The sequence below is a fragment of the Clupea harengus genome, chromosome 6, assembly GCF_900700415.2.
Source record: "Clupea harengus chromosome 6, Ch_v2.0.2, whole genome shotgun sequence".
Lineage (NCBI taxonomy): Eukaryota > Metazoa > Chordata > Actinopteri > Clupeiformes > Clupeidae > Clupea > Clupea harengus.
The window spans coordinates 24,569,370-24,596,773 of NC_045157.1; the positions used below are offsets into that span (position 1 = coordinate 24,569,370).

At 41.9% G+C, this 27,404-nt stretch overlaps 2 protein-coding genes across 5 annotated transcripts in view; both read left to right on the top strand.

Annotated features, from left to right (window-relative positions):
* zfhx3b (zinc finger homeobox 3b) overlaps window positions 1-6,924 on the top strand; it is a 340,892-nt gene extending 333,968 nt beyond the window's left edge. For all 4 annotated transcript variants that reach the window (XM_031569518.2, XM_042708091.1, XM_031569517.2 and 1 more), the window contains one exon: window positions 48-6,924. In XM_031569518.2, the coding sequence (XP_031425378.1) occupies window positions 48-1,771 (1,724 nt within the window). In that variant the 3' untranslated portion in view covers window positions 1,772-6,924. The remainder of the gene's footprint in view (window positions 1-47) is intronic.
* A 17,957-nt stretch (window positions 6,925-24,881) lies between these two features.
* LOC105888976 (polyamine-modulated factor 1-binding protein 1) overlaps window positions 24,882-27,404 on the top strand; it is a 141,953-nt gene continuing 139,430 nt past the window's right edge. Inside the window, exon 1 of the mRNA XM_031569522.1 lies at window positions 24,882-25,326. The gene's annotated coding sequence lies outside the window, so the exon portion shown is untranslated. The remainder of the gene's footprint in view (window positions 25,327-27,404) is intronic.

Sequence of the window (27,404 nt, forward strand, 5' to 3'; positions counted from 1 at the left end):
TAAAATGCTAATATGTATTTTTCTCTCTGTACAATCTCTTCTTCTAGCTTTAACTCCTCCTAAACCTCCAAACCTCCTGAACATGCCTGGTGCCAGTGTCCCCTCACCCAGTCTCCCCACATCTGGTTTACCCAACAAGCCTCCATCCTCCTCCTCCTTGGCCTCACCAAGCCCAGCTCAGGCCAGCACTTCTGTTGCCCACTCGAGCCCCACATCTAGTTCAACATCCACATCAGCAACTCAACAGCCGGGTTCCCGGGCTGATCCCCCTAAGGAGCGTGATGCTGAAAGGTCTAGGGACAAAGAAAGGTCCAAGGAGAAGGTAGAGAGGTCTGCTACACACTCCTCAATGGGGGGAACTCCAGCACCCACCACCTCAGCTGCCAGTGCCAAGAAAGAGAAACCAGATACAGCTGTTCCTGCCACCTCAATGCCAACTCCTGGAATGGAGTATGTGGTAGACCCTGCCCAGCTTCAAGCCCTTCAGGCTGCCTTGGCATCTGACCCTACAGCTCTGCTCACCAGTCAGTTCCTTCCCTATTTTATGCCTGGCTTCTCCCCATATTATGCCCCTCAAATACCCCAGGCTCTCCAAGGAGGATATCTGCAGCCAATGTATGGCATGGAGAGCCTTTTCCCCTACAACCCAGCTTTATCACAGGCTCTGATGGGGCTTTCCCCAGGGTCCCTGCTCCAGCATTACCAGCAATATCAGCAGAGCCTTCAAGAGGCGTTGCAGCAGCAGCAGCGGCAGCTTCAACAGATCCAGCAACCCAAAGCGAGCCAAACTCCAGTTCCCACACAGTCCTCGGGGGACCGCAAAGAAACTGCCAAAGATCCAGTGAAATCAGAGGAAAAGAAAGGCACTCCCCCCATTGATACCTCTTCCTCTTCCTCTCACAATAACCTACCCACAGAGCAGCACGAGATGGATGGCAAAGGTGCGAACCCCCTTCTTGACCAGTACATCGTCCCCAAAGTGCAGTACCGGCTGGCATGCCGTAAGTGTCAAGCTGTTTTCAGCAAGGAGGAAGCGGCCATCGGCCACCTGAAGTCGATCTGCTTTTTCGGTCAGTCTGTGGCAAACCTGCAAGACATGTTGATTAGAGTCCCCAGCAGCAAAAGTAGAGCAGAGGGAAGTCTTTATGACTGCCTGGCCTGCGACACTACGCTAGAAGGGGACAAAGCGCTCAGTCAACACCTAGAGTCGGCCTTGCACAAACACAGAACAATCAAACGATCAGCCAGAAATGCCAAAGAGCACGCTACTAGTTTATTACCTCACTCTTCAGCCTGCTTCCCCGATCCTAACACCGCATCTACCTCGCAGTCTACCACTCATCCAAACAGCACCCCCACTCCCCCACCAACATCATCAGCCACCATGCCGTCCTCTTCTGCCTCTTCATCCTCGTGCTCCTCTTCCTCTGCGGCTGCCCCACTCAGTACCACAGCTGCCGGCAAACCCTGGCCCCAGGCCCCTTTTTCCAGAGCTTTAGCTGGAAAGCCCAATGCCGCTCCTTCTACGTTGTCATCTTTTCCTTCAGTATCCTCACCTTCAACGGTTACCTCAAGTTCATTGAGCACCTCAGGGGTTCAGACCTCGATACCAACAGACGTCTTTACTGACGAGTCTGACTCTGACAGCAGTCAGAAGTCAGCTGACAGACTGGGCCGAACGGCAGAGGAGACTCAGCCCAGCTGTCTCAAAGACAGTAGTAGTTGTAGTAGTAATCTTGCTAGTGTAGGAACAGACTCCATCAGATTGTAAAAGAGCTTTCAATGATGGACAGTATTTAAAAAATGTAAAAGACAAAAAAAAGAAAAACACACAAAAAAAAAAACAAGACAAAAAAAGCAGCGATGTTAAAATATGTTTAAAGGTATACAAACCAATTTCAAAAAAGATGTGTAAAGACTAACTGCAATTCCAAAGCTTGTAACCAAAAATTTAAATGTTAGTGGATTGTTTTCCCATATCAACATGCTGGTTTTTGTTTATTTCAACTCAAATATATATATACATATATAAATAAATAGAGAAGATCACTGCAGTTAAGTTTTGGCTTATGATAGAGGAATGCTGTATAGCAATGGACTGCCTCAAAGTTGTTTAAATGGCCCCTAATCCCTAATGACAAAGTACAATTTAACACGCTGTCCCTTGTTTGCAAAAGTATTTCCATATAATAGCACAGTCAGCCAGTGTGTACTGTATGGGAGAATAGTCTTACAGTTTCTTGCGATCTAAGCGTTCAAATACCAATGGCTTGCTTAAGTAAAACGAATGATGTAATGTCTATTTTATTCTCAGGTCAACAGCTCACAATTTTTTCTGTTACAGAAAATCATTACTTTCTTTTTTTTCTGTTTTGTTCCTAACATCTATGTTTTAAAGTTTAATTTTATTGGCAGAAAGTATTCAAAAGTAAAGTGAAAGCATAGCTTTCTGGGCATTCAAAAATGGTCGCTGAATGGCTGGTTTTAAACATTTAAAAATCCTTCACATGGGAAATTAGCCCTCCCTCATTACCCAGACATGAAAAGCATTGCAGACTTGTTGGTGGGGATAAAAAGATTTTTTTAAGATAAAACTTTCTGTATTTATGATAGATATAAACATTTTTGGTGTTAAGTAGATTGTTGCATTGGAAATGAATTTAAACAGTATGGTAGACTGAAAAATCTTTGTGTACATTTAGCTTTTGTATTGTCCAACTTTAAGGCGCTTCATTTGATGTTGTCTTGGTCATTCCAATAGACTAGATTAAGGAGCAGTAACTGATCTATACTTTATTTCTGTCTTATCCTTGCCTTCCTGGCTAACGTTCACCCAACTGCCAATAACTGACAAGGCAGGTTCCCTTTTCTCTCAAGGGTTTTTTCTGTCTTCTTTTGGGTTGGTGTGAATCCAACCAAAAACTAAAAGAAATCTGAGGTGTTGAAAAATTTCAATTATTTTTGTGTTACCTTTGTGCACTTACCACTGTCTAACTCTCCTTGCCCTTTGACCCCGTTCTCTCTATTTCCGTCCCATCCCTTTTTGATTTTTAAGCCTTGCCTTTGTAGATTTGGAGATGGTTACTACTCCTTGTGCACTACAAAGCAGATGTTTGTTTTTCATAGTGTGGCTGCAGTCTGTTTATGGCTTTATTTTATTAATTTTTTATGTCATATATTAAAATGAAAAAGAATAATAATAATAATTCTCACGCTTTAAAACAAAAGAAAATCCAAAGACTAAACACTTTCACCATTGGTGCATAAAGATGAGAAAAGAGGCTTCTTTATACTTGAGAATTTGTTGCTGTTTTTAAAGGAAAGAAAACAAAGTTTTAAAATAAAGGAGTACGCATCAGAGTTGCCGTTTTTGCTTCTTTGCAAGCAGACAGGTGGCTTTTTTTACGTAAAATACCAAGAATACCAAAAACCAAAAAAGGGCCCTTGTCCTTGCATTGTGGAGTAGCACCGTTACAGAGCCATTGCAGTTTGTAAGATAGAGGTTAAAAAAGCTCTCTCTCTATTTTCTTTTCCTGTCACACATTTTTTTTGTTGTTGTTGTTTGTTTTTGAAGAAAATGTATAAGGTCTGGTCTTTGAGGACATATGTTTTGCTGCTAATGTAGATTTTGAGAAGAAGAATACCTAGATGCATGCTCATTTTGCTTTTTGGCTAAGCTTTAACAAAAAGACAAACAATAAACCATTTCCCTGCCTCTGCAACATCTTTTTTTCCCCTCCTTTTCTTCTTGCAAAAACGGAACTTTGAAGACTGTGAATATATGTTCCAAAGGACATTTTGGCTGATTTTTTTTTTCTTTTTTCCCCCCCAAACAGACCAATGTTTAAAGCCAATGATCTCTGACGTTTGTAAAGAACAGTGCATTCCAAATACCACATCTGCATTTGTTGACTTTGTTTTCTCTTAAGCAAGGACTGATTCTATGTCTTTCCTTTTTATTTGGATCCTATTCTATTTGATCTCATTTCTAAGATGACTGTAAGCTGTTGTGTAAATTTACCATCGTGGGTTGCTAACATCTCCACTCAGTTCCCTCGTTTGAAGTTACGGTCCGGGAGGAGGCTGGGGGTATGAGACCCTCTGTGACCAGTAAAGGTTGTTGCTCACTTGAATGAGATGAAGTAATAGTGGTTACCAAAAATGTACATAATACATGTGGTACAGACATGTGTCTCGCCGGTTTAGTGTCATCATGCCTATCAATTTATAACAAGACTCAGAAGGAAATAAAGGCTGTTTAGCAAAGTCTGGAGTGGCGGCCTCCCATCCTGGGATATCAAGCAGGGACTTGGCCCAGGTTTCTGCAGGGTGTTAAGCCATTTCCATGCATGAAATATGGATTACAGGTTACCAAGGGACATCTTCATTCCAAAGCATTATAAGACTGACAAAGGCAGGAGTCTCTTTGAAGATGTCCCTTGTTTTATTTGGGATGGTGAAAAGGTATCTCAATGCCTTTATGTCCAAAGAGGTCATTCACTCCAACTTATTACAATGGAAAAGAATATGCTTTACAGAAATCATTCTACCCTCTCATAAAAGCAAAACCTTTTTTAAATCTTTAATTTCTTCACCAAAACAAATATTTCAATTTGTGAATAACTGCTCTTGGCCACAAGTGTATAGCAAGTGTATTTGGACTAATTAATACATTGCCGCAATCTCGGAAGTGTGTCTAAAGTGTTGCGTCTCGCAGAGCAATGTTATTTGGTGTTAATACTTGCGCATGCTATTGAAATTGGTTAGATTTGGTCTGCAAGCTTGCCACTCCTTTCAAGTCCTGTTACCTAGAATATTGTTCATATGATTATTTTTTAGAATTCTGATGTTGTACAGATTATTTTTGAATGCTTTTGCTCTATTTTGGTTTCAAATAATGTATGACATTTATTATTATTATTGTTATTATTATTATTTTCATATATTTCAACTATTTGTATGTTATTTTATTTTTCTGTATATTATTTCTTTCCTCATATAAATTAATGTTTAACACCAGCTTTAAATTTGAATCGCTTTTTTATCTTTAAGACCTGGCCACTTTATGGTGTAATAATATTCCTATGTTTGCTTGTTTTTTCAACACTGATCTTCTCTTTCCAAAGTCTTTTTTGTTTTGTTTGTCTCTGGGCTCTCTTGTGAGAGACAAAGTTATGTCTTCACAATCAATTTAGCCAGCATGGACTGTGTTAGAGTGTGTGTGTGTATGCGCGTGTGTGTATGTATGCGTGTGTATGTCAGAAGAGCCAGCATCAGTTTGCATTTTTATACTTTTTTTTTTTACTTTAATTTCAAACCAAAACACATGGAACTGCATACCTGGATCTTCAGTAAGTTGTTGAAGATTTAGATGAATCAGATATTAAAGTAACAATAATTAGAACATGCGGAGAACGATGATACTGAAGCACTGAGCAGTTTTGAGTCTGATTTATTGTATGAATGTGGCCAAAGCGTAATGCAGTTGAACAAAAAAAGGAAACGTTTCTGTTTGTGCCCCCTGACCAGTGTATATTTATTGTGGCACGACACATCACACGGCTGAGATGCGTCTACTCACATTGGGATACTTGATTTTTGTGGACATTTTACAGAGATCGTAAAAGACAGGTTTTGCTGTAGAGGTCATCCTTTTGCCCACTGTGAAAAAAACATGTATACAGATATAGATATATTTAAAAAGAAGAAATCGACTTTTTTGTTCAAAAATGACAAAGAAGGAAAAAAAAAAAGTAGATTTGAACTCTGGGAAACTTTGGAGACGTCTGAGAAGGCTGTGGGCACACCAAACTGGGACAGGGGAGCCAAAGGCAGACAGGGGCTGAGGCGGCTCGGGGCAGCACCGAGACCTTATTTGATCACTGACAAGTCCCCAGTGGGGACGGACTCTGGAACAGTGAGCATTTGACGAAGAGCGCGTAGAGAGAGAGGAAAGATCTCGGCTATAGCGCTGAACCCCAGTAACTCGAGCCGCCCACACCCCACCCCCCACACCCCCTACCTTGTTTCTCTCTGTGTCTCCCTCTCTGCCCCGGCTCTACTTCTGCTTTGATGGACATTTTACGCACTTCTGAACAGGATGGACAGTGACACTTGCTTCTTTTTTCCTTTCCCCCGTTCACGTTGTTGCTACCTGTTCCATTTCCCCTTGCTTGGCTCACTGATTGACGAATGGCGCTCCGTGGTCAGAGGGTGGACTGACCCGCAGTGTCGCGGAGCCGGCCGATCTCATCCTTCTCGAACCCATCAAAAGACGATTCAAAACGCAATGGGGGAGGGTGGTTTTTTTCTAGGCTGTCATTCCTGAAGAAGCAGTTGAACACACATACACAAACAAGCGAAACAACCAAAATTAACAACCAAACTAACAAGCAACCAAACCATTTGCTCCAATTTCAAAGATGAACTGTTACTGGAGCTCCCTGTTCCCTTTGTGACTCCTGGTGCCACAATGTTACTTTATTTTTCTGTTTTTAATCCTTTCTTTTATTCTTTTTTTTGTTTTACTTTTTGTTTTCAGTTATTCCTCCTCCGAGCCTAACAGACAAGGCTCAGTGGCTCCAGGTAGCCCACCCGAGGGTAGAAGAAACAGCCTTGCAATGTACAAAAAAGAGCAAGTTAAACCAAAAATGTTGTTCTTGATGTCTTTTCTATACTGTAGTCTTGTTAGCTTTTTTGTTACTGTAATTATATGATGAAGATTTCCAAACTGTACCAAATTACATGGAGACTAACATACATACACCACGTGGAACTTCAGACTTTTAAAGAAAACTTTTGTCACAAAACCTTGTTGTCCTAGTTAAGTTGATTGTAGATGGTAATTGAATATACTCCTTTGAAAATATTTCATCAAGTATGTTTCTTGCTCATTGTGATACATTAAAAATTATGAGCATAAAATGCTTCTGTGTGTCTGTCTTTCCTTCTTTGTCTGTGTATGAGAAGGGTTTGTTCACACAATATGACCACAGCTCATAGTTACATAATAATGGCAAATCAGCCTCTGATTTGGAAGTTAAGCATTTGTGAAAGACTTTTATTATTACATTTTCACATTAATTAAAGGCAGACTATTATGCGTTGCACACAATCATGTAATCAGGAGACATTAATTTGTTATGCGAGCTTCAATTTTAGAATAATAATTATGTCTCATTCTAAATTACTAATTAATGCCTGATAAGCATGAGGGAATCAGTCCCCTCAGCCACCAATTTTTTTTGGCTGTTACACGCTGCATCCCTCCTAGTGCAGTCACATGTAAAGGCCTTGTAGGCCAGATGGATGGACAAGACTAATTAAAACATGTTAGGTAACAAATGTGATATAATGCTTAATTAGAAGTGGCTGTTTGCGGCTAATTCAACATGATGAAGGCTTAAGACAAATATGACTGTAAGTGAAGTTTGCTTTTAAGGCCACAGTTCACTAATTCCTTTTGACTTCAGAGAAGGATCAAGTGTAATGTTCATTAGCATTGTGCTCTAATTCAAAGGCAAGTGTAAATCAAGGGGAGATAATGCCTTTGTGTGTGTGTGTGTGTGACAGAAGAGAGACAGTGTGTGCATGCATGTGTGTGTGTCTGTGTGTGTGAGAGAGTGCGTGTGCTTATGAGTATGTGTTTGTGTGCATGTCTGTTTGTATGCGTTAGCTAGTGACTGTGATGTGAACACAATTAATTACTCTTAAGACTAGGACTCATTACACAGAAGTCAACTCAAAGACCCCAGCCAAGCTCAAGAGTAATCTCTAGGCCAGCAGTCCCTCCCTTGCCTACCAGACACCACACCTCACTGCTACTGGCTTGGCCAAACTCTCATACAAATTCAACCCAGATCAAGAAAAAGCCATAATGGAATGCTGCCCAACGGTGCCACGCTAAAGTCCCCCTCCCTCCCAATAAATGTCTTCTTGTGCGATTAGTGTAACTGAATATGCAGATGCCAGAGACAGAATTATGTTTATTTTTTAATTTAAGGGGAAAAAACTGAAGCTAAAATAAACACTAGTAATGTTGCAATGAGTATGGCATCATGTTATTTCAGATAACATTTCACTGAAATGACACTTTGATTTTAAATGACATTTAATGTTCATTCACAGTTTCTCCTCCTCAGAGATGAAAGCGTGGCCATAATGCACCATTGAGGAGTTTTGCACATAGGAATGTGACACAGTCGCACCATACTGGTTTGATTTTAATGCAGATAGACTCAGTATGAAATTAGATGCTCTTTTGAAAAACAAAACTGAAATAACAGGAGGGGGTGAACGGAGGGGCCTCTGTCCCCCAGCTAACCAAAGTCAGGAGCAGGGGGAACCACAAGGCCACTAACTTGCCTTTTGATGTTTCCTTTAATAAAGCAGTGTGCTATTATTACTGCCTTGTGACCTTTACTAAGCTTTACTCTCTGTCTGAACATTTTGATTGAACCGCTTTCTACTTCATTATTGAGAAAGCCAGGGTGAGCGCGGGTGTCCCCATGCATATAGCTCAGTGTCCACAATATTTTAATATCATTTCTGGGTGGGAATTGCAGTGACTTTTTGAATGGCTTTTTTGCATTTTGACCCACAGTTTGAGAAAGTTCATTTTTGCAAGTGAAGGGCAGACCTGGTGGACTCAAAACCCACATGTATTTTTAGTTGCTATAGTTCAGCCTTCAGTTCTCTACTTTTACACTCAAAGGGATGTCATTTGTCCATGGCTAGGAAAAATGATCCCCCTTGAAAGTGCTGAATGACAACACATGCAATATGATCAGTGGACAGATACCTCAACTGGTGTCTGAAAATATGGTTTTCAGCATGTCTGAGCTCACATTTCCCAAGCAGGCGTTCATCAGGCCTCCTGTTTTCAATATGCTTTGCCTTTAGGGACTGTATTGTTTTAAAGCTTGTGGAGCTCTTTGTGAGTGGATCCCTGTGCACCGTGCCTTCCCCAGTAAAAGCCACGGTTCTGGGAAGAGGGGTTAAGGGGTTCCATGGGAGTGAAGGACCTCTTCACTCCCACCCCTTTCAAACCATACCCCCCGCCGCCTCAGTGAGGGAACTAGAGGCTGGGGCCATCCTAGCGCAAGCAGGGAGCCACATTCGCCGGCCATGCTGAGCCAATTAACACGCAACGATACATCCCGAATGAATTAAAAGCACCCTAATCGGATCAGTGTGAAAAGCCAGGCCGCTTCCTCCCCAGCCCTGTACCAGATGGCACCCACACTCAGACACGGCATTGTACCAATGCCGGCTCGAGCCGTAGAGTGTGAAATTGGGTTAGCGCCTGAGTGTGACGCTGGCCATGGGCGAGGGGTGCATCTCCCCCTCTCCAAACCCCCCAACATCTAAGCTCTCCTAGCCTGGAGGTGAAGGGCCAACCTTCCCAATATTGGGGGTCCATATCTTATTATCATCATCAGAACCCCTTACTCTCTCCGGTTGACGAGCGTCATCTTTCCTGGTTTCTCACCCCCACAACCACTCCAGCGTTAAAGCCAATTGTCTCTGAGTTTATACCCAACCTCTGTTCTATAATGCCATTTTCATTCATTGTTCCTTCAAGGAGAGCTGACATAACTTATGTTGTGTAGTTCCTCTGACAGGCCAGCTACAGACGGGTGGTGAAGACATGTTGACGGCACCAGACTTGTTATACCTCCCCAAGGACTCTTGTGGCCTCTTCTAAGCTTTGGAGATCATATTCCAGCGTTTGTGGATATTTTTTGGAGGGGACCACTGTTCGACAGCTTAGGTCAAGGAGACTACAAAAGGCATGAGTGTGCAGAACAAGACCTTGTAATCATGGGCATTGTGCGAACTGGGAAGCATTACCTTCTAATGGCCGATCGGCGCTACAACTTGTTACCACAAGGAACAAACAAGGAGCAGAAACTGGAGGGGGGGGGGAAGCCACAGACCCACCCACCCCAGTGTGGCCTCCAGTCCCACAGTGCATTGCTCCGTCCATCCTGCTGACAGTCAAGCCTGACTGGAGACAGCACTTGTGTCACATAAACACTTCTCCTTAGAACTCACGCGACCACGGAACGACAGCAACCCCGCATGCACACATCTGCCAAACATGTTTTTTTCATGGTCCCAAAGATTTAGTGCATCATAAATTTGCTGTGTCCCCCCTTTGCTGTGTCACACTGTAAGCACATGTTTGGTTGTTTGGGGACTGTGTGAGCCCTGACATAGAAGGCAGTTGCTTCATCTTTGTGGTTTGTGATTTAGAGCCTGTGTTTTTAAATACTACTTTACACATGCATATGCTAGTTGCCATTCGGGAAAGCATTTGAAAGACAATGCTGCGCCGTAATGAAATCAACCATAAAGTAAAGGTGTGCTTTTATATATAGTATATACGGATGAAGCCTGGATGCCACAGGAGGGTGTAACCTCATTACTATGCACGGCAAGCATATTCCCCTTTCCTCCCTCCATGTTCCCTGCACCTCCAGCTCGTGCCACTGTGTCTTCCTCCCCTATCAATGTCAAAGCCAAATTACGCTTGAATTGCGAGGACAGGTCAAACTAATTCAATCCCATCTGTCAGGAGAAATGATGGGTGAGAGGGATCCGGGAGAGGGTGAAAGAGGAAAAGATTTAAATAGGAAAGACGAGCTCCTCTTTTGTACGGAGGGAGGAGGCCTCATCTCAAAAGACAGGGTGGAGAGAAGCTGATAAATGTGACAGAAGATAGGAATGCCATGGATGGCGCAGCGCTGATTTTTTGGAAGTTAAAGAATTCACACATCTGTCTTTCACCCGATACAAAAAGGCCAAATGGGAGAGAAATCCAGGATTTGTGACAGCAATACCCTAATACTTCACTGTCAAAATAGACGGTATGCACACTGTATGATACAGGGATAGTACAATATCATTTTTAACTTCTAGCTGTTGAAAGCAACTGATACACACTGTTGCAGATGAGCCATCATCTTTTTGATTGCTCTTTGGCATAAGAAGAAGTTGCTCATCCTTACATATCCTCTTCAGACCCCCTCAACTGCCCCCCAGGACACCCCCCCCCCCACCCACCCACCCACCCACACACCCCCAACCCCCAACCGACCATCCGCCCAGATCACAGTGCCTCTGCTGTGGGTGGGGGGTTGGCAGGGGAAGGTGTGGAGGGTGTCTTGGCCTGCTGTGGGCCTTTGGTGGAGCATTTCCCGTCTCCTGGACACCGGATCAGGTGTCGCAGTTTTCACAGCACCTTCTGGTTCTGGTTAACAGGAAATGAGGTCCATCACAAGGAGTCTGAGCAAAACTGAGCAAAAATCAGGCCTGACAGGCAAGAATATTAGCCTGTGACGGCAGCCAATAATTGAGCGATCGGCTCCCCCCTCTCCCTCATAATGAGTTGAATATGTGCTGGGAATGTGGTTGTCTTCCCCTCTCCCTCTTTTGCCCTGTCTCTGCCCCCATTTTCCCTCTATACACAATACATTATTTCAACAGAATTCACTAGGATAATTTTACATCATCTCAGTTATCATTCTTTTTTTCTTTTCTTTTCTTTTCTCTGAAGGTGTCATCTTTGAAACCTTAAACTAATGTTATGCGGATAGTTTTTTTTTGGGGGGGTGCTTTTCTTTTTTCTTTTCTTTTTTAACTTTACAAAGATTTACGACAGTGGAGGTATGGTGCTGTGAGAGAGTGGATCATTTCACTTCATTATGTTGCATTTTTTTCCTCATATGCAAAGATGGTAATGGTTAGACCATGCACAAGACATCCCATCTGCTGGTGCACTTGTGTAAATGTGCTTCTCAGATTATCCTTTGTGAATAGAGCCTGCAAAAGCATTTGAACAGTTAAATATGGTGGAGGGAGTAAGCCAGTGAGAAAGAGAGAGAGCGAGACCTCAGACAGTAGGTTTTAAAGGCGAATAAACTGACAGAATAACCAGAATAAATCTGACTCTCAGTGTCGCATAGCCATGCTTTTGTTTCAAACCTGGCAAGGCAAGACAAGTGTATTTATATAGCACTAACGATACACATTGGCAATTCAAAGTGTTTTACAAATGAGCAGATAAAAGAACATAAAAGGTAAAGTGTATTAAAATGCACCTGGGCAATACCTTACATCTAAAATTATTTAACTCACCATACCTCTCCCTCTTCCACTTTCTAGCCTCACTTTCTTTCTCTTTAATGCTTCTCTTCCTCTCCCTCTGACTGTTCCTCTGTTTAGGTACGCATGTTTGTGTTACGCATGTTTGTGTGCCTGCTTGAGTGTGTGCATTTTCCGTGTAGCTTTTTTTCTGTACAGTAAAGGTTGGTGCGGGTGGTGCTGGTATGACAGGAGGCAGGGGAAGGGGCCGAGATGGAGTCGAAGCTGGAGGACGGGGGGAGGTGGTGGGCGGTTGGGGTAGGGGGTTCAGTGGGGTGTCTGAACAGGCAAAGGGCCTGTTTTAAAGGAGCTGCGGGCTGCTCTCCCAGAGCCTTTGAGGTGTGGCTTCAGGTTTCACATAGCTTTGGGAACAGCGCCAGCACCAAGGAGAATTCTTAATACAATAATTGTTCTGAGACTTGCTCTTATTAATATTTCTCTGACTCCAGCTTTGGTTGAGATTTTTCCCCCTCTCTCCCCTCCTTTCCTTCATTTTCTCTCTTTCTTCTTCTTCTTCTTCTTCTTCTTCTTCTTCTTCCCTTTTTTTCTCTTAACCAAAATCAGTTGTTGTCTGTTGCTGCTGGAATGCCTGTCGGACAGGCCCCTGACCCTGGGCAGGCAGCTCTAATGATGGGAAGATGAAAGAGCAGGGCTCATTCCCAGGCTGGCCTGTTAGGGGGTGCAGGCCTGTGAAATGGGGAGATAATGGAGACCAGGTGTGCTGGTGGGGGCCTGAGACACTCCTCAGTCTTCAGTGTGAGAGCTCTGTGAGAGAGAGAGAGAGAGAGAGAGAGAAAGAGAAAGGGAGAGACAGAAAGAAAGAGAGCTGCTACACTCCTGCTCCCTCAGCTGCCCGCTGTTCCACACACGTCTCTCTTTCTCACTCTCTCTTTATTGCTCTCTTTTTCTCTCTCTCTCTCTCTCCCCCCCCCATCCCCACCGCACCCCCTGTCTACATTTCTCTCCCTTTCTCCTTTTCCATTTTTCTTTCTCTCTCTAGAGAGGTAACTTACACATACCGTGCTCTCCAAACTAATACAACCAAACATTAAACATTTCTACGGTTTTGAAGTCTCTTGTAAGAGCTTTAAGCCCTATGTCTGGTTTCCTCCTCATCTGTAAAGTCAATAGACTGTCACTCTCATCAGCCTTTGCGTAAGTTTGAATGTAATATTCAGGTCTGTTTTTTTACACATCTTTCACTCACTTTTATCTATGTGTCTGTGCTATTGTAGCTGTGATTGTTAGCATTGCTTCCATGAAAAGACGACCATTTGCTCTGTCTTTCATCCAGAACGTTTTGTTATGCATTTAGCCCCCGCACCCCTTGTAGCAGCAACTAATCTGAAGTAGCCAAGTTTTAAAGGAAAGGTCAAGCCTATTGGCCGCAAAAAGTATTTCTAATCAGAGCAGACAGGATCACAAAGCTCCTCTGTAATTACAATCTAATTAGCAGACACCAGAGGATATCCAGCATGCCATTCAGCATCAATAATTTAACCCTTTGAAGGTACTCCTCAAAGAGTTTTAAAAAGCATAGAAGCTAATCCAGAGAAGTGAGATATTTCCTGCATTTTTTTCAGTTTTAAATTGCAAGTCTCTAATGGAGCAATATGAAACCTCTACTCTGATGGCGTACATAGCCATGCCAGCCTGTAATGTGTTGTCTGAGCTCTCTCCCCGAAACAGTCTTGTGATCAATTGGCACTGGTGTCATTACAATGATCACAGGACCGAGTATCATTCAGATCCTCTGAAAATTCCCTGCAGGTAGTGACAACAGGGCCTTAGAATTGGGATCTCTGATGTGCTCTGCGGATCTAACTGGCAGTGTACACAGAGCTGCCAGATGCAAAAGTAATCATTCCAGAGGAATATGTGAATCTTGCAGAGAGGCAGATTTCCTTTTGATTTATATGGTCTGGCTTTTGAAACAACCGTCACATAAGATTGCTTATCTTGTGAGGTAAAAATGTAATTCCATTCTTTTGGCTTGCTGACTTTTATGCCATATAAATCAAATACTGGTGCTGTATTTACTGTAGAGTTGCATGAGAGAGAGAAAATGGTATGCTTCAATATTAGAAAAGCAAATAGAAATTGTGCAAACCGGGTTGTGCTCTGAAGGCGGTTTATGATATGGTGGTCTTGTCAGGCAGAATGCTTCTACATCTGTTATTAGCATGGCTCCCCTGCACAGGATCATTTTGACATGGAGCTGTTTGCCGTAATCTAGTCTAATTCTTACAAAAAGCGCTTTTGGCAGCGGCAAAGTGTGTTGAGATTCTGAGCTGAAAAGATGGGATGTGAAGCCCCTGTTCCATTGTGTATCAGCCTGTTTTCAAGAGAAACATCAGGGCCATTGCTAGCCAGGTAAGTAGCTGATGTTTATATTTGTATTCATTCTGTTTGAGTTCCCTGAGTATGAGAATTGCTCTGATAGAATAAATATTGACCAGTGGGGTGGATTAGAAGACTGAGGTCTGGCAATGCTGGTACATTTCAGTATCTCCGTGCCCTGTGAATCACCCTTCTCTCTCACTCTCTCTCTCCGTCTTTGTCCCTCTTTCCTCTATCTCCTTGGCAGCCATATCTCATTTAGAAAAAAGGAGAGGTCTTCCCATTTTCATTTTGTCTCGTGGCATTACATGATTTGACACATACACAATCACACATGCACACATTATTGATATAATACATTGATAACACAGAAAATGTGTTATATGTTTATTTTTATCTGGTATTATACTGTATAGCCCACTGTCTGTATGCGTTACTTTGCAAAAACAAATCCTGGCCCAACAAAGAAATAAATAAAATAAACTAGGCATGAAACATTGGCACGTTTCAAAGGTTTCTTTTTGAAGAGATAAATGACAAAAAGATTGTTGTTTCTTCTTATCTTAAATTGCTTGTTCTGTGATGAGATCCAATCCTCCGTAAAAAGGGCACACAGTCTGGACTCTGAAGTCCGGTCTTGTAAGTCAGTGCAGCCACACAGGAGTGATGTGGCCTAATGGCTGTATGATAGAGGTTTTTCTCATTAGAACCTGAAAGGAGATAAGCCTCTGAGCAGCTGTGCAGGAACATGAACAGGGGTGGAGCCGTTGCCCAGCTGCAGCAGATCCAAACAGCACCTCTGCTCATCCTGCCGCCTGCTACAGTATAATTCAAATGGCCTATAGGCCATGTTCCCCACGTACGCACACACACGCACACACACACACACACACACACACACACACACACACACACACACACAGCGCCCGTTCTCATTTGTACTTTACACACATACAGACACACACAGATGCACACCCACACCCATACACGTACACAGCCTCGCACACAAGCACACTGGCTGACACTAGCAGGACTATCAAGCCAAGGTCATTGCACATTAATTTAGCTCTGGTGTGTAGCTGCTGTCTGAAATTAATAAGGCCACCGTTTTAAATGTTGAGGTTATCAGCTCCATAGAACCAATACGGGGCAATTTTACCACCTCCTCCACCACCCCTCCCCCTCCTTTCCTTCCTCCCTTGATATATTAATTTTTGACCAAACGTCCCCGCTTGACTACTGTAACGAGGTATGATGTATTGAGCCTTGGCTGTTGCCATGGAGACTACAGTCCCCTGTTACTTGTCATTAGAGCACAAACAAGCACTGGCATCTAATGTCATTCTAGTCAACATGAGAGAGAACGATGAGAATGTAAGGTTGAGATAGACACAGAGAGCGAGAGAGACAAGGGGAAACAACCAGAGAGGCAGAATAAGAGAGAGGGTGAAAGAGAGGGATTTGCACAAGGGTCTATCCTCTATCTGTTCTCCTAGAAATGACAAGCTCACTCCACAGTTTTTTTTAATTTTCCTATGATTAATCATTCTGATCCATGTGTGTGAATGTGTGCTTGTGATTTGCGCCTGCGTGTGTGCATGTCTGTGCGGTGGTGAAGGAAAGGAAGGGGGGTAGGGGGTGGGTGGAGGTGGGGGGGGAGTTCCATCTTTTCCTTTCTGTCTCCTCCAGCCTATCAGAGATTGAAGGTGGAGCAGCAGATTACAAAACGGAGTGAGGATTGCCTGAGAATAATTACCTCGCCCAGAGATCTCTTTCTTCACTCTCCATGTCATTTTCCTCCCATCTCTCCCCACACCTTATTATCAGCATGTAGCAATGACTTTGAGCTTTTCCCACCTTTACACATACATTAAGTATGACCATGGAATTTGTCTTTAGTAGAAATTAATATTTCCTTTATAAAATCTGGATGTAGGCCTGTATTATTATAATAATAATAATAATAATAATAATAATAATACATCACCCAATGACAAATGACTTTGTACAAAAAGCTATTATAATTAGTGTTGTTTTCTACACTACAGTTCAGCATATCCTCTACCAAAACAGGTCACAGATTCCATGGAGTCTGGCTCCTGTTGAAGAAATTAGTGAGTAATGAAGATGAGTTATGGGACGTCATGGTGGTGTTGAAATGGCTGTACAAACAGGGGTGTAGAGCGAGTGATCAAACTCACAACACTGCCACGAGGACAGGATGCTTCTGGAAGTTTCCTCACAATTGCTCCCAGTAGTCTTGCTTCTCAAGCAGTCTTTCCATCTCTCTCTCTCTCTCGTGTGTGTGTGTGTGTGTGTGTGTGTGTGTGAATGTGCATGACCAAATAGTTATTTCAGTAAATGCTACGGCACTAGTGAATTAAAACGTACGCATGTTGTTGTTCCACATTATGCATTCCATGTGGAAGTTCATTATAAAGATGCTGAAATCTACCCACAGCCAGGACAGCCGTCTCACAAATGTAAAGCACTGTCCAAACCCAACACATGGCCCTGCCCGGAGGACAAGAAGTGCATTAGCGCAGAACCATTTAGCTCCATCTCTATGTCTGTCTGTTGGTCTTTCTGGCCCCCAATGTCAACCTCACACCAACTCACCCCATTTTTCATTTCTTTGCTCTCTTTTTCTCTGCTTTCTCTCCCTTTGTCGTCCAGTAGAGAACAAAGGCGAGTGAAGATTTCCTTGTGAAACACAGTACAGCTCCAAACAAAGCCGCCGCCCCCCCCGTCCCCAAACACATCTGCCTCCGAGCGAGATGGGGCCTTCACACCTGGAAGTAATAAAGGAGAAACACAGAGAGAGAAAAAAAATAAGTAGGATTAATGTTCTGTGTGAGGAGGAGATTATGCTCAGAGGAATGCCGTTACTTTTACCCGAAGACAACAGGACCACAGCACCGCCTGATTAAAACTGAAATGAAGAACGGAGAACATCAGAAAAACTGTTCATCTCAATCCCAGGACAGTACAGTTACCACATGAAGTAAACATAGACACCTGAAGGCCCCATGAAGAAAAGTGAAGTGAAATAACACAAGCTGAAAATGGACTTACTCACTACCTTGTCTTTGTGTTTCTAAATCATCAAGCATCAACTGGTAAAACACTATACTTTGTATTTATATATATTTGTATCATTGAATATATTTGTATCATTGATATTCTCCAAGTATGTATTAATACAGTAGTCACACCTTTCTACCATACCATAACACAAACACAAAGCAGAAAACTCGCATATAATGGGATACAATTCTCCACTGTCACAGCTACATCAAAATGATGCATCAGTGGCCTCATCCCTCAATGACTACTAACACTAACTATGTGTGGACCTGTGAATTCTTTTAAAGGAGCTAACAGAGAATCCGCAGTCAACTCACTAAAACCTCTCCCACTTTTCCCCTCTGGACTTTCTCTGTTTTCCTGTAAGCAGCTAAACTGAGATCCCATGTACTTGCAATGAAAAGTGACAGGAAATTGACTAAAGCATTGGAAATCAATGGGAAGTAAATGCGCTCCTTAAGTACAAGTGAACAGCTGAGAGCAGCCTTCTGTCTCTTTTTCTCCTCTTCTCCCCCTCACTCCCTTTCTTCAACTCTTTCTCTCTCTCTCTCTTTCTCTCTCTCTCTCTCACACACACAAACCCTCTATCTCACACACTCCATCTCTGTCTCTGTCCTGGTCCGAGTCAATACCTGTACACCGTCCTGAGAGGATGGTTGATACAGCTAGTTGGGGACAAAGATGTGGGTGTGTCTTTGTGAGTGTTGGGTTATAAATTCCATGTATTACTTGGCAGACAAATACCTTAATTTTGCATATCCATGACATAATCTCTACAGACACATCATAATTAAAAAAACAGAGACAGTATCTGAGGTTCTTATGTATACAGTAGTTTCATTACAACTATGGGAGTAATATGGCACTTAATATAGGGACTTTATGATCAACCTGAGTACTGTGTATTCGAAAATTGTGATGTATGTAAGTACTGGAAAAGTAATAAGAAATTATAGGAATACAGAACAAACTTTCATTTATTTTGAGCGCCAAAATATATATGTAGCAGTGTAATTAATTTACACAATACAGGGTTTGTTTTCAAATGCAAAGTTCAAAGCTCAAACAGAAGGAGAGACTCTTTGTACTGTGATGCAAGATGAGAGTCATGGAGACCAGTTTCATAGCCTCTATAAAGTGTGGGCTTTATATAACACCAATTATTTTCAAAAATAAAATTTCATGTTTGCAGCCAGGCACCTTTGGACACATTGGAGTTGGAAAAAAGTGAAAAGCAATGAGGGATTGTGGGAAGGAAATTGAAGTGTGGGTGTAGTTTGGAGAGTGCTAAAGTAAGGGGACTACACATCTAAGGCAGAACTCAAACAATAAAGCTGATTTATACTCCTCCAAATGATGTTCCTGTAATCGAGTCAATTCACTCCAAATCCATTTACCATGTTTGGAGAATGAGGCCCGGAGAGCGCTTTGATGATGTAATGCCCCGCACAGGTTTAAAAGACTTTATTCTTAATCCAGACCACCGTCGTCCCACAGGAGATCAATGGAGGTGGTGCCAGATCAATAGCATTACATACAAATCTCTGTCAGTTTCTCACAAACAGCGCTGGCACACAATCTGTCACCCTGCCAGCCTCTCCAACTGGGTTTAGCAGAATGGTAGTAGTGGATCATCTGCCCTCACATGCAGATTTCACTCTCCCTATCCTGCCCTAGATTCTTATAAAGTTCAGAAAAAGGTAAACTAGGTACATATTAAACTTTTGATTAGCTAATTTTCTTTTCATAGAAACACTGTCTCACGCTGCAGTATATTTTCCCTTTTTTCTGCAGAAAGCTTGGGTTTGCTTTCTTTTGGAATGAAAACATTTATATTCTGCATGAAAGGTTAATGGCCTAAATCTGTGGATTGTATAAGGAGCGCACGGGGACTGTGGGTAAGGGAAGCTCTGTGGACCTGTGTTTTATGGCTTGCGGCTGAGGCTCCTGGCTGTGTGTCTGCGACGTGCTTCCATGTTCACTCGCTCTTTCATTTCTTCGGAACGCATCCTTGGGGGGAAGTCGCCGTGTGTGCGAAACAGAAATTAGCGTGAGAGGGGGGATCGCTCTCACGACCAAATCTAGAATACATACTGTATAAAAAGCGCAAACAAATACAACATGTCCTCCACTTCTCTCCACCATTATCTGGGCTGCTACACAGCGGCATGGGTGTGATGAGGCAGGGGTTAGTCCCTTGCACCATAAAACCGAAGCTGTTCATAAAATGGAGGAATAAGAAGCAGAAATAATATTTCAAGTATGATTAGTTCATCCGCAGGGCACCTTGTGCGATTGAGTAAGGGGGGTGGGGTGGGGGGGGGCATTGTGCACAGCGAGCAGTAAATTATATCTAGCCTTTGAATGATTCCTGCAGATCCTATTACGACAGAGAGGGAGAGAGACAGAGAGAGTGAGAGAGGGCGAGAGAGGATGGTGAGAAGTCATAGTGGGGGTGTTGGGGGAGGTAGGTGAAGGGAGCTCTAGAGAGAGCGAAAAGCAGCAGAACGAATCGGATGAATTCTGTTTCCAGCTGTCCGAAGGAGGATAGGAGAAGGAGGTGTGTGTATATAATAGTGTGTGTGTGTCTGTGTTTTGTGTCTGGGGTGATAGAGAGTTGGGGATGGGAGGTATACAGGGTAAGGGTGAAACCATAAAAAATGCATTTGTTCTCAATTCATAATGCCATGCACAGGTACCAAGACAGCACTGTTTTTTTTCCTCAGTTGCACTCTCTGATACAGACTATCCACTGTCTTTCTCTCTCTTCTCACTTGAGGTATCTCTCCTCATCTAGTACATGCCAACTAAAGTGTATATCTTCTCCTTCATTCTACCCCGCCCCCGTCCTGCTGTGTTACCCCTGAATATTTGAAAAGCGCCCAGCTCCCATTCGTCACCTTGACTGGTGATATAGTAGCTGACACTGGCAGTTGTGTTAGCGCACCAGCGGAGATTGCCTTCTCGAGGAAAGAGAAGACATGCAGAATGTACTCCTCCATCCCCCTCACTCACCCCCCGCCCCCTTTGCCAAGCCGTGTTTGTGTGCAGTCTTCCAAATATTGTGTCTCATCAGTCCCAGGCTTCACTCAGCGTAAATAAAAAACCCATAATGCCCAGCGTGGGGCATCCCTATATGTCAGCAAACACATGTATTTTCCAATATGGCAAATTATCAACACATATCTTCCTCCTGCTATTTGCACTTGAGCAGGTTGTGATCAAAACTGCTATTTCATTTGCTGAATGACCATCTCAATAGAGCTATTGGTGTGGCATACTATTCATTTGAGAGGAGAGGAAGTGTCTAAAAATAGACTTGTTTTCAGAAGTAAGCCTTCAGACAGATGAGCCTTGTTTTATGTGGAATTTATTGACGCCAAATGTCACTGGCCACTTGTTTCCAGGGCTCAACATGCTAGGGTATGAGCTGTGAAAACAGGTGAGGTCTGACAGAAATATGGTCTCATAAGTCACCTGTCTATCTGTGTTACATTACACCGCTTGTCATTTGCCAGCCCTCTGACCACAAAAACTTGCCCTATGACAGGAATTTCCACCTCTAACTTTGGTGTTGGTGATGAGAAACCCCAAAGGTTAAAGTTCACTCAGATGACATGATGTAAGAGGATATTAATGGACCCATATGGATGATTCTGATGCAAGTTTGTTTTTTCTAGACTTTTCGACCTCGTTACTCACTATCATACAGGAAACCATACACAAATAGAAAATGCACAACTTAGTCACAAATGCTGACCAGTGTCATTGGTCTACCATAACCATTTCTGCATTAGACTATTGATTAAGCCTTATTTGCATGCAAAACCTGGGAGGGGCACACAAGATGTTTTAGAGAGTCTGGACATTTAATGCGAAGCATTAATAATAACACAAGGAGGCTGTTGGGGGAATGAAGGGAAAATTAAAACGAAGAAATCGAGCAGCCCACCTCCCACTTTAATTGCAAATTTAAATTTCCTATAATGGATTCTGACATCTCAAGTCACCAAAATCCATCATTCTGAAGGGTATTATTCCTCAATTAACCCATCACCCCACAGTGTCTCGCGTCTTTCTGCAGGGGCCTGCACAAAAGAAATGAAGAATTCTAATTACCTTCAAATGTAAAGCGGAATGATAATTCACTATCTCTCTCTCTCCACCCCACACACATCCCATCTCCTCTCCCTCGCCCATTATCCATTTTCCTGTGTTCCGAGAGTGCCTCAAGATGGTGGTGGGTGGGGAGAGATGGACCTGTGTGCCATGATCTCACATCTCCATTCATCTGAGCTCTCTGTTCCATTGTATTTTTCAACTCAGCTCTTTGACCTTGAGGTTTACATCTATTTCGTCACTGTGTGACTGCAGTCCTACAGGTGAAATAATTGCTCTAAGGACATTGCACAATGGACTATTACAAGTTGTACGCATGCAAAACTTGGAAAGAATGCCTGATGGTAATAGTTGTAAACCCAGATCATTTTACAGTATGACAAGGAAGAACTTGGGTTACATAAGAATATTTTGCATTGAGAAGCCTTAAATTACAAACAATATTTATGATGTGCTGTTGGTCAAGAGATCCCTGACCTTATGTCCCAGATGCATGGATAAATATTGAACTATAGGTCTTCAACAGAAGACTGAGTTAGATATACATACATGTAACATAAAGAAATACTGGAATGATGGTGAATAAACAATTAAATTCCGTGTTGTATTGGTGTAGAGCTTGTTGGTGAGGTAAAGTGCAAAACTGAGGTCAACATTGAAAGAGATGGTTGTAAAGATGGAGACACAAATGCAAGACATTCACACAGGTGGAATACAATGAATATGTTTCAAAGCCTTTTCTCCGTCAAAAGAGAAAACTTTTGTGCAATTGAATGAACATTTGTGTCAGCGCAGGTCAAACAAATTCCAAAAATTGTAAGTGATTGCAGAGTGTACTCTAAATATTTCTAAGGAATAACAATATGATATTAGCTGATAAGTACATAATGTTTGAGAGCACTAGTCTGTTCTTATGAAGAATTCCACACAAATTGTATTGGTGTTTATGGTCAGGTATAGTGTTCAGAGTAAGCTTCCATGGGCCAAGGACAGAAACTCTTTAGAAAACCTTGGTTTGAAAATGGTCGTTTCACCCTAGAAAACCTTCGTTATCTGCCACTAAAGACTGTGACAAAGGGGCCAAATTAATCAGAAACTATTCAAGTCCAACCTTGACATTATAGACATGTTTTGAAGATTTGCAATCAACATCTTTCAGCGGTATGAAAAGAACCACCGGAAGACTTTGGAACAAAAACTGAGAAAATTTATTTCCTCATAGCCTGCCAATTATGAGTGAGAGAAAATTAGAGTGTGTTTCTATTGACATGGTGCTGTTTTTTCATTCAATGGTCTTTCTATGTTAAATGCTTTTATTTCCCCCCAAAAGGGTCTCATTAAGATGCTAATAATTAGTGGTGACAGAAATGGCTCAGCCCTCATTGTGATTGCTCTTTCTTTCTCCATGCATGTCATTGTTGCTGTTTGCATTGCAAGCCGTCAGATGCATTGTTTACTCACATTCATATTGAATTCAATATTTTATACATCAGCAGCAAGGCAATAATTATTTTAAAATCCAAAAGTCTTTATTGCTGTTATGTTCACACTATAAATTGAAAGCATATAGCCTGTATTTTATCAGGTTCTAGAGGATGCATATGGAAGAATGTAGTAACAAAAAAATCACAGCATAGAAGGAATTGATATTGATGTTGGCATGTATAATACATACAATACCCAACAATATTTTGTTCATTCATTCAAATTGAAGAGATCCAAGAGAGAGGGGCGTGAGAGGGCTTTAGAAGGGGGAAGTTGGGGACAAAGAGGCCATAGGGGAAAGAAAACATGAAAAAAAGAAATGGGAGTGATAAGACACCTGCCTGCTGGCACTATGCTCGACTGTGTTAGTGGTGAAGCTGTTGATTTAAAAAACATTTTTTTCAAATAATTCAAATTTAATTAAAGGCTGGAGGGAAAATGGCCTGAGTTGATGGTATAGCCTAATGAGTTGCCGTGGGAGATATTTTTAATAATCTCAGTTTGTAACAAAGACATTGGCAAGTCTGAGATGGTTAGCGACTCACTGTCTTCATGTGAACGCACACTTTCTTTGGCCAGTGAAGTTCCACCAACCCCCAGGACCACTTCCCTTTTCACATAATCTTTGATTAATCTGATGACTTCATTCCCATCTTCAGCCCTGACCAATAAGGGAACAGAGAGTGAAATGGAAATATTTGACATTTGCCAAACTCTTGCATGTCACTGCTTACAGGAAAGAACAAGAGGCAAGAGATGTTGATTGCCTATAGGAGTATTTCTGCACATACAATATAATTTGAAGAAACTGGTATTGGTGGCTTTAGTGGTGCCAATATTTAAACAAAAAGTAGAATACATTTATTTTACAGCACGTAGACCAACTCTGGCTTTTAATAATATGGTCAGTCAGAGTAATTTTTATTATTTTTACAGTTCCCATTGCAACTATATATAATAAATGTGAGGCTCTTGGAGTCACTTCAGCTGACTGAATTATATAAAATACTGTTAGCAATCGTTTCCAGTATCTATTATTCATCATGGACCCTGATTTTAGACCAGAGAGTTTAAGGCAGGAAACAAATATTTTTTATAACCAATAGGGATAGATGGAGAGCAATTTTATAGCAATCATGTGGCTTTCAACATGCCTTGTGATTCTCAACGTGAGTTCATTCCAAGCCTGCTGAGAGAAAGTGCTCACACAATGCACCATAGTGTCTGTGTGGGTGGATGTGAGAGTGTATACCGACTCAGTACACGCTCTCTACTGACTGTTCTATTCTCTTTTTTAAACAAAAAACAAAAACAATGGATCCATTCAATGGATATGGATATGAAATATGATGAGATTTTCTACATATATGCAAAGAACAGGAAGAGAGTGAGAGTGTGTGTTTTTGGTAGCCTAAGACCTTGGAAATATATGCAAATACTGCTCATGCTCACGCAGTGAACTTTCATCACAGTTATAAGGTGATAGGCCTATGTAAGTAGCCTGACTTTCCACTCACATTCAACATCGTGGCTACTAGCCTACTATCTTGAAAAAATGACTGAGTGGTTTAGCAATTACAGCTCACATATCTGTATCATCAGATGCTTAGAAGTATACCTGCAGGACCATATTACCTGCATATCTACATTGCATCTCAGACAGTGGTTAGCAGTTCAGATCATGGTCCCCAATAATTTCTTTGATTGATTCTGCAAGACTCATTCAATCCTCACTGAGTGCACAGAAGTTAGTGTTGTGTTTCTGCAAAGTTTCTATGGTTTCTAAGATTCATTCTCACTACTAAAACCCCCCGTTGTTGGATTCACCTTCTGATTGGACGTTATCGTTGGGTGAAATGTTTGTTAATGCTATGATTGGTTAACTGACCTGTTTGCCAGGAGTTCTTGAGGGCCGTTGTCATGGTTTTGCAGGTGCAATAAGCGGGAGATGGAGGTCTCGAGGCGGGTATTTGGAATTGTTCATAGTGAAGTGACGCGCAGAGACTGTATTGTTAATTTGGTGCTTTTCAACCAGGTTCTGTTAAGATTCGAGGGCTTCATGTAATGACACGAAAAAGACAATATCAAGACCGTCCAAGAAACAACTCGCGGTTACGGATGAAATCATAAGCAGATGCCGTGCAACAGGTACTGTGGCACCAAGACATCTGCACTGTAGCTAAGATAGCTATCTTAGTTTAGCAAGCATTCTGGCTTACCTTGCTCGCACCTGTTAAGTACATAACAGGAGGATAGGATTTATCATTTAGCTAGCTTACAACCTATAATTAAAGCAGTTTTAGCTATTGTAGCTAGCACAGAATGTAGCCTGAACCTATGTATGACTGTTTACCACTTTACGTTACAAGCTTAATATTTTCACACGCAACGTTTTGTTACGTGCTCATATGTCTAAATTATCCTTGGATGTGTATGCAGATGTGTATGCAGGTAGTGATGTTAAACGTAACGTTAACATTTAAGTTATTGAGTCCCTCAAGTTAACTTGTTCAAATGTTTGCCCATCAACTTATCAGTTTCCCTTGGCCATTAGGTACCCACCAGGTACCTTACAGATAATGTTATAACACAGGGCAGTTAGTAAGTTAACGTTAGGTGGTGCTGCACAGACTACTGTAAACGGTTGTGTGCAATGTCTTGACATGGCGTCTGAAAGGGAAAGCTCTTAAGTAAGGATGCAATGGAATAACTAGCGTTAAACATCATTACTAAAACAAACAAAACCGATATTGTACCGATATAACCTTATTAGATTTGTGTAAGACAACTTGCATTACAAATATCAAGTGACAGTTTATTACAAATCTTCCTGCTGAAAAAAATAACCCTGGTTGAAAACCAGCATATGCATGGTTTTAGCTGGTGTTGGCTGGAAAACATGCAAAACGCTGGTCAACCAGCTTAAAATGGGAGTTCTGGAAAGAAAATGCTGAAAGCCATTTTATGCTGGTAGCTAATCTAAGCTGGTATGTCCACCTAAACCATCAAAAATCATGTGAAAACATACTTTAAGATGGTTATACTAGCTGGTCAACCAGCTTAAGATGTTTTTTTTTTTTTTTTGCCAGCAGGGCAATGGCAGTGAAGCCCACAATGTCAGAGATGCACAGCGTGCCCTAGTTAAAACACCTCAAAGAGGTGCCTTCTCTAAAGACTGAAGACTGCTTTTGCACGCATCAAATTAATTTAGTCAGTGTACCTGTCATCTCCTTTTGTGCTGTGGACCTTTTTCCGTGTTTCAGTTCGTAGCCTAACAGAGACACTCGAGGCAAATGGAGGCATCAATAAAGAATGACCTCCATGTTGAGGTATGAAATCAATGATTTAATGGATCACTAGTGATGCCATGCTTTTCCAGATCACTGCTTGCCATTTAAAAGTTCTGGTACTTCTTCATGGATGTTGTCCTTTTCCTTGGCTTTATCAGTCATTACATTTCTGTAAACTAAAGCAGTCATTTCCCTAGCCACTGAGTGGGTCATTTTGGAAAAGTGTAATCATTTGCTTTTTGTCAGGAATATTCAGTTTTTCAAGTAATACAAGATTTTTTTGCCATCACCCTTTAATCCTTTTACTGGCCCGTTTTAGGTAGATGTATGATTTGGGATGGTAGAGGTGCACACAAAAACCTTGAACAGCAGTCCTCTAGAAGTTTGCTCTGACAGGTAACCATCCTTAGATTGTGAAGATTTGCTTTGTGAGTTGAGGTATTTTATACTGTCTCATCATGGCAGGGAACTGTATTCCTCAGATTAATTACTGGTCTTTGACAATAAATAACAATGCTTCAAGGGCACATGGTCAGTCCTGCAGCATGCAATTATAAATAATGACATGTTGAAAACAAGCATCTAACGCACTTGGGATTGAACTATGTTATTAAAACCAATCATGGTGTGGACCACAGTGCACAGACACTGGGGTGCATGCTGGAGAGATAGTGAACTGTATTTTTGCGGGTACGGTCTCCATTATATTTTTGAGCATTTTTTCCCCATTACCTAAGCTTAACTGGAAATAATGCTCTGTTGACAAGTACATTTTTTTAATCTGACAAGGCAGACACCTGAGATGCAGTTAATTGTAAGCATCTTCAGTACCTCAACCAATCAAACACGAGAGGGTGTTTTATCTAGATTGAGTTGTAATTTACTAGAATTAGTTGGCTTGAATTGAAACAAATGAAAAAGTAGGCTACTTCTAGT